This window comes from Struthio camelus, chromosome 1, assembly GCF_040807025.1.
Source record: "Struthio camelus isolate bStrCam1 chromosome 1, bStrCam1.hap1, whole genome shotgun sequence".
Lineage (NCBI taxonomy): Eukaryota > Metazoa > Chordata > Aves > Struthioniformes > Struthionidae > Struthio > Struthio camelus.
In genome coordinates, this window is record NC_090942.1 from 147309934 (window position 1) to 147320192 (window position 10259).

Here is a 10259-nt window from a genome sequence, read left to right on the forward strand (position 1 = left end):
GCCTTACTTTCCAACACCGCAAGTAAAAAATAATTTAGCAAGAAGGCCCCTTTCAAAAGGTAATTGCTAGCTCTGTACGTACCTGAAAGAAAAGGCTCCAAGTGACTCTCTGCCATCTGAAGCAATTACAAAGCCAAATAGGTCAACAAAAATAACAGAACAACTTTTCAACCATTTTACCACTGCTTCTTACTTCCCACACCAGTGTGCCTTTCTTACATGGAAAGAATTGCTATATAAATGGCATTACATACCAGAATAATTTGGGCCACAAAGTTTGGCACCATACAGATAAATGAAGGAATCATAGCTGTTTAAAAGATATCCTGCACATCTTTTTAGTCAGTTTTAAGAACTATACAAAAGTACGGCTCACTGGCTCAATCAGCAAAGCCTCTATTTTGTTACATAGGATTTCACAGAATGCATCAGAAAGCATTTTATATTAAATCTGTATGTATGTTATAGCTCGTCACACCTGGAGTTCCTGTAACTGGCACCCATGTACCTCTTGATCCCAATTAGGTGATGAAGAGATGAAAAACTAAATTAATTTAAAAAAAGATATTTTAAAAAATTGAAAATCAAGAAAACAGGCTGGCTTTTAGGAACTATAGGAACTCAAGCACAGGTGGCTATACCTACATTATGGGAAAAACCTAGAAAGAGATAACAAAGCACAAAGAAACTTCAACATAATCAGGCATCTATTTTCTTAGTTTCAGGAACTAGATGCAAGTTAGACACTGGTTGAAACAAGTGTTTTCTACAGTAGTCACACCAATGAGGTCTGGTTTACAACCTTCTGGTCCTTGTGTTCGACCACAGCCTTTCCAAACGGCCGAGGCCTCCGCTACCCACTCCAAGTACTCCTTTGCTTACTCAGTGATCTCCTCCGATATCTTCGTTTCTTGCTCACACTTCTGTGGCTACGGCTTCTCTCTCTTCTGTCCCTTTTCCGTTCCCTACTGCGAGTTCTTCTATAACGGGACCGTCTGGGGCTTACGCTTCTTCGGCGAGGACTATAACTTCGTCGAGGGCTGTAACTTCTGCTAGAGCGTCTATATAACCTCCTTTCTTTCCTACGCTTTTCATCCTGATAACTCACGTCTCTTCTGTGTTTGCTCCTTTCTCGTTTACCCTTACTCTCATCAGTGTTTATGCTGCTACACGAACGGCTCTTTCTTCTCCTTGACTCCGTGCTACGTTTGCCTTGCTCACAGTGCGAGTCCTTCCTGCAGGTATTCTGGTCATAGCTAGAGACACTTTGCTGCTGCTGGCTATTGGCAGGAATACATGAAAGCGCTCCTGAGCTTCTTTTCTCAGAATACCTCTCAGAGTTTGCCGTATGAAGTTTCTGGCCTTCTTTGATGTGACCTCTGTCATGAATATTGCCATTCAAGTACTTGCATTGAGTATTTATACTCTCAGGGGATACAGCTTCTTTCTGACAGCCGGGAGCTAGCTGGCCCGCAACAGCTTGTCCGGAGGTAGAAGTGATGCAGCTGGATGACACAGTGTGTGGAACACTACCAGCAGGTTTTTGCATACCAGATTGAGATGCTTCTGTTTCTTCTTTGTTTTGATGAGCTGCATCCATTTTCTTGCTCAGAAGATTGTTCAGTAGTTTCTCCCTCAGTTCCTTTTCTTTTCGCTGCAATCCCAGTGCTCTCTCTTTTTCCTCTTCCACACGTCTGAGCTCAGCCTCCTGCAGCTTTCTTCTCTCCTCTAACTGCTGAAGACGGATCTTTTCTTCATTATGTTCCTGCTCCAAAAGCTTTACCGTCTGAAAAATAGTCAAAAAGAAGGCGAGAGTAAATGAGAAAATATTTGTAAACCTACTGGTCTTTCCAAGTTGTATCACAACATGAAAGCAGCAATGCGGCAAAAAAACAAAATATCTTGCATAAAGAACTTAAGCCTCTCAAAATAAAAGTATCCCCCTGCCCACCAAGAAAAAAGAATGCTCTAACATACAGTTGCCGTAAGGTGAAACACTAATATTAATCCACAAACTCTTGTAAAGTGTTAAATTCTCTTAGCAGTTTCACAATGCAAGGATTAAGGAGCAATAAAGACTAAGCTTTATCTGAAAAACGTAACACACAAGCTAGAGCAATGTGAAATTTGAAGTACTAAAATACATTTCTCAGGGTCAACAACTGAAGGTTTTAGTAAAATTTAAAACATGAATTTCTCTTAGAGGTTTCCAATCTGTGATTCACAGATCACTTTACAATGTGGTTATAAAAGGTAACAAACAATTAAACACATGCATGTTACACAAAAATTGATTTTCATTTTGTCAATCACTTTAGAAATCCATGATGCTAAAAAGCAAGGTTTAAACATTTCTTTTTTATTCTGCCCCAGACAAACCGGCTCAGTGCAGTCCTCAAAATTCTGGGTGTGAACGAAACAGATGACTACTGTCTCAAATAGCCTCTCTATTTTACAACTGGAAAGTTACAACACCTGCACAGTATTTCTCCTCTCTCCTAACACATAACTAACCACACAGCACCACGTAAGCTCTAATTCAAAACCAGTCCAGAGATATACTGGCATCAAACAACATAACTGTTTTGCCATACCCAAAAAAATACTTAACATAAATTACATCACACCAGCATGACTTCATCAAAGTCTTACGCAAATTATCTCCTGTTTTAGTGAAAGATAACAGTAATACCAGTAGAGAGATAAGACTGTAACATCCAAAGCCTTAGCTGACAGTACTTTTTTTGTAGAGGAAAATGTCCATTCTGCACATTTTCAAACATCAGCTAATGAAACTTCATTCTTTCTAACTGAGGAGTAGTAGTTAATGGAACTGATGAAGGCCACAAGGGAAACAGCATCAAAACTGAAATTCTGAATCGGGAATTTCACATTTTATCCTCTGTGTTTAATTCACTTTATCATGCTTACACATTCTTATTCTGGACTGAAGAGCAAGGCTGCCAATTAATATACATGTTAAAAAATGTTATTCAGGACTATAGGTTCAATCTCACTCTTCACTTTATGTACATAGGCATTTTTTACAAAGGGCAAAATACTGTTTCATTGTACTGTTTTGAATCTGCAGTCTAAGGTATAGCAGTTGGAGAGGTACTAAATCTGCTGCTTAATGAATAACACTCCCCCAAGTCAGTAAAAGGCTTTGTTCTGCTGGATTCTTCATTAGCTTCTGAAATAAATATTCAAGTTACCTTTGCCCTGCTTAGCAGTTCTGCAATTAGTCTAATGGACTGAAGATTTCTCTGAGCTAACAGGAGCTTCCTTTCTTCTAGCTTTATTTTCTCTTGCAGTTTTTTCTGCTCTTCAGCTTGTATTTTTTCAAGTTGCTTTTTGTTTCTTCGAACTTCCCGATCTTTCTGTTTCTGCTCTCTCTTGCGCAACTTTTCTTCTCTTTTTTTCTCTCTCTCATACTCTTCAAGCTCTCTCTGCTTCCTAAAAAGAGATTAATATTTTTACTTTTTAACCATTACTTATGATGGTGAAATAAAAGTAATTGTCAGCTTACCATTACTTAAAAATAAGCTGTAATCCCAACATGAAACACGGCTAAAACAAAAATATTGTTTCTTTTTTAATTGATTAGACCACAACAGTGGTGCATCAGGCAACTGGGCAGTCAAACATCAAGAGGAGAATTAGAAATGAAGCCAACTGTGTGTGGGTTGCTGTTTATTTCAGTCATTACAACAAAATGGTAGCTTATGCAAAAGAGGAAGGGTTTTTGAGATCAGACATCAAATGGCACAATTTTTAAGAATATTCAGTATTCTGCAGATTTAATGTAATGTAAGCATTGTGATAACCTAAATAACCTTATTGAGAAAATCCTTTTGCTTCAGTATGAAGTTTACATCACAGTTGCTGAAAGTGTTTAATATCTAAAACCTAAGCAATGAGAATTTGTACACATCAAGGCAACTGGACATCATACAATCTCTGAAACAATTTGCTCCGTTTAAATTTATATTCTGAATATCTTTTGCTGTCTTGTAACATTGGTACATCCATGTACAATTTCTTAAAGTTACGTTGTAAAATTTGCTTATATCCCATCCCTCTCCTGGAAAAAAATATCAATGTTATGAGCAAATAAGCTTTATAATATGAGCAGTCTAGTAAGTTACTTACTAGAACTAGTGCATAATTTTCTATTTTCCATTTACAATGCACATTTGCTTCAGCACAACTATATATTATGTAGTTTTCCAGCTCTTGGAATTACATTTACACACACATACAAAGTTTAAAAAAAAAAACAAAAAAAACCAACCTTGTTTATCTCCAAGTCTGGTAATACCTGAACTCTACGTCCTCAAAAAAATCATTCTGCTCTCACTCAGTTTAAAGTGCTTCACTTCAGCTGCTGTAGCAGAACTGGGCTTAGAGATACAACAGCGTTCAAGCACTGAAGCTTTCAACCACTGCAGCTTAGTCTTGTAGTCTCTGAAATCCAGTACCAGACAGGGCACAGAAACCAAACTCCTCTCACCCTTACAAGTAGTCCCTTCAGGTCACATAGAAAAAACATTACGGGACGACATAGGGAAGTTTGAGTTGTTGCTACCTACACAAAACTTTTCAGGGTACAGAAGATTTCAGCCTCCAGAGCTGAAAACTCAGTGCTAGCCTTGCAAAATTTACTATAGAAAAAGAAAATTGCATTAACCTGTATCATAATCATATTTTGCATGGGAAATATGCTTTTGAGACTTGCATCACTGGGAAGCCAGTTCGCTTTCTCTAACTTGTCAATAGTTGAGCCATATTTACACATGAAATAACGAAGTGACACTTCTACTAGCAAACAAAAATCCCCACAAACCTTTTGTTTTCTAATGCAATCCAGAAGCAGAAGAAAGAAAGCAGCATTCTTGTGATCTATTTGCCACATGCTAAGAAAGTAAACTATGAATTATGAGCGTCTGTCTTGTATATAGCAAAAAAAAAAAAAAAAAAGATTCTGATTATTGGGAGGAAATTAATTGTCTTTTTACTTTTTTACAAAATTTTAACTACTGCTTCCTGCGTACCTGTTGATATAAAAATGCAGATATTAACCACTACGTTTAATAAGACAAACTAAGAGGGCTTTATAACTGTTTGCAAATATCTCTTCCAAAATTACTTATTTTACCGTTACACTCAAAAGGCACCTAAGACAATGGGTAACTTAACATGGAATTACTAGAAAACACAGGTATTATGATCAGGGCCATTCAGTTCAACAGAAACATCAAAATTAGTTTCGGTCACCTCAGCTCCACGTTGCATTACCTATAGCCCGCAAAATACACTGCAAATTCACAAAAACTTACATCATCTAAACACAGGAGTCCACAGTTATTAGATACAAGTGCATTTCAAAGAAAAGATGTGGAGGAGGAAATAAGTAATTTTTGAGAATTAAAAGTCTGCCCTCTGATACTAATTTTCATTAAGAAGTATTTCTAAATTAGGGTCCAGATGATCTGGACTTTATCTTTGTATTATACTAAAATTACACTTTTTAATTAAATAAATATATTTTGTATCAGGACGCTCAAGATAAAGGGAGTTTAAGCATTATCCTTGAAGATGACTGTGATTTTCATTTAGAAAATGAAATTTAAACTAATTGTAAATACCTGCTTATCTCACTGTTTCCAGAACTACAATATTTTCGTTGCACCTAACAAACTACAGATTACGCCTACTAAATCAGTACTGCCATCTTTATTTGCTCACTATAATTGGAGCTTTGTAATACGGGCTTTCAGAAAAGCTTTAAAGATGACAAACAACTTCCTTTGAAAAGAAAAATCTTATGCTAAAAAGTTTGTACTTACGCATTTACAGTGTCCTTAAGAAACAATTTACTTTATTATTAAAAATATATCAAAGAGCAATATGCAAAACTACCTTTCTTCCTCTTTTTGTTTCTCCTCTGCTTCTTTCTCTTTACGTTTTTGTTCTTCTCTCTGTTGTTCAAGCTCTTGAAGCTTTTGCCTTTCCATCTGGCGCTTCTTAATCGATGCATCACTCAGGTGTTTTGTTGAATCAAAAGAAACCTTTACAGAACAAAATTTAAACAATTTTTAAGTTGACCAAAAAAACCCCAAATTACAACAACCACATCTTTATCTAGTGCAAAGGTATCCAAATCACAGGACACATACCATCAGAAATGGAAAAACTGCTTCAGAACAGAGGGAACTCCAGAACACTCTTAATTTAAATGTTTGCACACACTAGCACAATTAGGTACCAGCTTACACTTCCGTGTGTGCCTGACTTTTAAAAGTAAACCTTATGTGGTTTAGGCCCTCGCTGGCTAACGGTTTCAACTCATCAGAATAGGAACATACAGAGCTCTTTCAGCTCATCTATACAATTGCAGACTGTACAGCACTAAGTAGAAGTGGGTCTTAAAAAGGCTTTCCTTTTGGTGTCACACTGTGATCCTTAAGTTCAGCAAGAGGGGGAAAAAAAAAAAGCTCTAAAATATTTAGCACCTGGTTTAGCACTTCCTTACCAATTTTAACACAAAGATTCCCAAACTGAGGTACGGTGTGCTGTTGTCTGAGGCTACAAGTTTGAGATTATAGGAATGCAAGGAAAAGGGAGGTTATATATAATCTGGACCATAAGACCTGGGCCTTCCAGGACCTAAGGGCGCTCTGGTCATGGTCGATCATGTGCTGGAACAGGATCCCAGCATACATCACACTCCAGGTGTCCTGATTTCCCACACTAGATACCATCTATGCAGGCATAGAAAGATCCATAGTGTGTTCCCAAAGACCCCCTAGCCAGCGGAAGATACAAACCATGGGGTGCAAGGCAAAGAGTAAGTACTCCACAATTTATTTCATTCCGACTGTATGTAAAACGATGTTCCACTAGCAGGTTAAAAGGATGGACAGAGAGAAGCAGAGTTGGAAAGGTCAGAGCACTGTAACTATGTATGAAGGAGATCTGTCCTGATAGCACAGTTGCAAACATTGCCCTCTCCCTTTCCTATTCAATCCCCAGGGCAGCTGCCAGGAAAGCATTCCTCCTCCTGCATGGACAAACTAAATTTGGGAACCCTGATCCAGTGTATGTAAGTGACAGTCTGAATTTCACAACCCCTGGAAAATAAAAAAGTTAAGGTCTAAAGAGTTTCTATGCTCCAACTGACAAGCTTTGTAACAAGATTATAGTATTCTACTTAATAAAATAAAACTTAAATAAGTATTTACATGTTCCCGTATTACAAAAACGAATAGTCAAGCTTTTTCCTGAAATACACATCCTGATTTGATGAATGACTATGAAGTCCACTGAAATAAGTAAGCAAACATTTCACTCAACTGATACATAACTGGATGGACAAACTCCAAGTATATCAGAGCAGTCGTCCTTAGGCCATACTTTCATTGACATTACATCAGAAGAGGACGCGTTGTCCTCTCCTGCCATAGTTCTGTTTTCTAAGACAATGAGGTTGCACAAAAAGAAAAGATCTGGAAATCTTGGTATGTAAATATTATGAATTCAACATACTGGATTCACAGGAAATTGTGCTACAGTTTAACATGTACTTTTTTTTTTTTTTTTTAAGGCCTTTCCGTACGTGAAGTACACTAACCATGATCAATTGGTGCATTCCACAGGTCTTATAGGTCACAGACTATTAAATTTCAGAATCCTGACACTTGTCTGGTAGACCTCATTGTCAGTGTAGGAGGCTGTGAATTTCTCCCCCAAAAATTCCATTTGTGGTGTACACAAGAGGACATTTCATTTAAGTCAACCTTCTAGCGAAATATGTCTGAACTTGTTCAGAATTATAATTTTTAAGAGAAATGACAATATTTATAGATATGTATTAATTTTCAAAAATCACAAATCATGAACAAGTCATACTCATGTATTTGGTCCTTCCATTGAGAAAAAGGAAAAAAACCCCACCCATTCTGTGCCTAACATAACACATTTTTCTTCTTTCTATCATTTTCCTTTCAACATTCTATTACAGCTAGTCCACAGGATTTTAGTGGCATCTGTTCTTTAACATGGGTTATTATACAAGAGCCTGTAGTTCTCACCTTTATATTGCAAGCCACTGCTTTGCCATCATCGCCTTTGTACATCAGCTTCATCCCTCGCAGGGCATTCATGGCCTTAATGAAACCTGCATATTCCCGATATTGAACATAGGCTTCAAAGTTTAAATGGCCTCCAAAACTAAAAGTGTGGAAATTTCTGCCAGTCATTTCTTCTCTATAAGGGTCCAGCATAGGTATGTCCACATTACGTATTTCTCCAAATTTCTTGAAAACTTTTATGAGAACTTCCTCACTTGGCTTTTCTGAGCCAGAATCCTTTGCTGCAAACCATTTACAAGGTAAGCCTTCCAAATGAATAGTATCTGGTCTTTCCCCTGGCAAAGTTTCATTCATATCTTTTGCATCACGAAAAAAAGAGTCCCAGTCATGTCTGGTGGGAAAGTCAATCTTATACTCTGCAGCACGGACTTTCAAAATGTCAGAGAAGCCACTCAGCTTTATTGTTTTGCCATCAAGGCATGCCAGAAAAGACTTCACCAAACTTTTGTTTTCAACCTCTCCTTCAAACCGGATGAAATCCATTGTGCTTTTAGAAATCCGCAGAGTAGAAAACTGATGAGTTTGCACCATACCTTTCAATCTTTCCATAACTTCCCAGTTTGAAATGGATTTTCCTGGTTGTTTCAGCTGAGGAAGTGCCACACTGATGGTCATTTTTGTAATGGGCTTAAGATATAACCCACAGGGAGCACAGAGCTCTACAGCTTCTGATGTATCATGAACTATTGTTGCAGCAGCCATAACACAGAAAAAGCATAGGATAAAAAGAATAAAGATGAAAGTTTAAGTTGTAGGCCAAAAAATGTCAAATAAAATAGCCCTTATGCATAAAGAATTGAACTCCTTGGACATTTAATCACTCCCAAGTAAAACCAATGTCTCTTAATATAAAAGTCAATTAGAGAGTTAAAATCAAGTAACACAAGCATCTTAAATTACTTTATAACCACCTGAGCCCATAAACAACTAAATCTCAGTAAGGCCTCAGAAAAAACAAGACGCTGAGGACAATCTAGGAATAAATGAAGTTGGTATGCGATGGCTCAGAAAGCAGCTACCCTTTTTTCAGGAAGAAAGGAACAGGAGGAGTGATGTCACACGGCTTCGAAGTCTACTTAACAACACATAAACCACAGCAGATTAGCACTGAGGACAGACTCCACGCTCTCCACTCTAAAGACTCATAGGGTATCTGCAATGAGAGAAGAACACTGCTTTTTTTTTTTTTTTTTTTTTTTTTCTCCTCCCCCCCCTCCAGCCAGAAGCCTCCTCGCCCTCCGGTTACCGCAGAGCAGCCTGAGCGGCACGGCGAGGCTGGGAGCCCTCCAGCCCGCGCTACCAGCCAAACGGCAGCGAGTGACCCCTGCGTGCGGGCCGCACGTCCGGCTGCGCAACGAGCCGCCTGCGGGCGCGGGGGGGGGGGGGGGAGCCGCGGCCTTCCCCGCTGGCCGGCCCGGCCCGCCGCTGCCCCCTCCCTTGCCGGTTTCCCAGGGCACAGTGAGGCCTCTCCACCCACCACCACCACCACCACCACCACCACCACCACCCGCACGGGGAGACTCACCGCGCCCGCCTCGGCGCCGCCTCACCGCAGCCGGCCCGGCGCGGCGCGGCGGACTCCCACCCCCAGCAAACGGCCGCCCACCGCGCACCCGTCCCTTCCGCGCCCCCCACCGCCACCGCGCGCCGCTAGGCCCGCTTCCGCTTCCGCGTCGGCCGGGGGTGGGGGGGGTTAGCGGGGGAGGCGTCCTGGCCGGCAAAGGGGAGGGGCGGAGCCGCTCTCTATGGTAGCGCCGGGGCCGCGGCTCCAGCGGGCGACACCAGGCGGCGGGGAGGGGAGGCCGGCGGGCGGGCGGGAGGGCCGCGGCGCAGGCGCAGTTGCGCGGCTTGCGGGGCCCTAAAACTCCCCCGCAAGCGTCAGTTTTGTGTGAAGGCTGGTAGGAACTGCGTTTCTGCTCCGTTGCCCAGTTGCCTAGAAAGTGGGTCGTGGCCTGCTTGGTGTTTCTGTTTGGCCCTCTCTGACCTCATTTTCTCTCTGTGGCCCTGCTGGCAATGACAGCGTCACGGCCTGTTTTCTGTTCGCGCTGGAAACTTGCCGGCAAAGTGACTCCACTAGTTTCTAGTGAAAAGCAGGCCCTTGCTTCT

At 40.5% G+C, this 10259-nt stretch overlaps 1 protein-coding gene across 5 annotated transcripts; it reads right to left on the minus strand.

Annotated features, from left to right (window-relative positions):
• Positions 1 to 689: 689 nt before the first annotated feature.
• On the minus strand, positions 690 to 9833 carry AKAP17A (A-kinase anchoring protein 17A). 5 transcript variants are annotated; one of them, XM_068922213.1, is made up of 6 exons: positions 9767 to 9833; positions 9173 to 9306; positions 8094 to 8836; positions 5923 to 6071; positions 3216 to 3456; positions 690 to 1786 (listed from the first exon to the last, which is right to left on the minus strand). In XM_068922213.1, the coding sequence occupies exons 3-6, from the start codon at positions 8766 to 8768 to the stop codon at positions 854 to 856; spliced, it is 1998 nt and encodes a 665-aa protein (XP_068778314.1). In that variant the 5' UTR covers positions 8769 to 8836; positions 9173 to 9306; positions 9767 to 9833; the 3' UTR covers positions 690 to 853. The 5 variants fall into 5 exon arrangements, with proteins under 5 accessions (XP_068778314.1, XP_068778306.1, XP_068778297.1 ...); XM_068922205.1 differs by having other exon boundaries at positions 9679 to 9795; XM_068922196.1 differs by having other exon boundaries at positions 8094 to 9306.
• Positions 9834 to 10259: the final 426 nt, after the last annotated feature.

Excerpts from the sequence above, each read along its gene's own strand:
- AKAP17A (XM_068922196.1), bottom strand. The coding sequence starts at position 8,855 with ATGGCTGCTGCAACAATAGTTCATGATACATCAGAAGCTGTAGAGCTC. Across the intron at positions 3,457-5,922 it reads AAACAAAAAGAGGAAGAAAG|GAAGCAGAGAGAGCTTGAAG; the intron begins GTAGTTTTGCAT and ends ATCTCTTTTTAG. Across the intron at positions 1,787-3,215 it reads AACTGCTAAGCAGGGCAAAG|ACGGTAAAGCTTTTGGAGCA; the intron begins GTAACTTGAATA and ends ACTATTTTTCAG.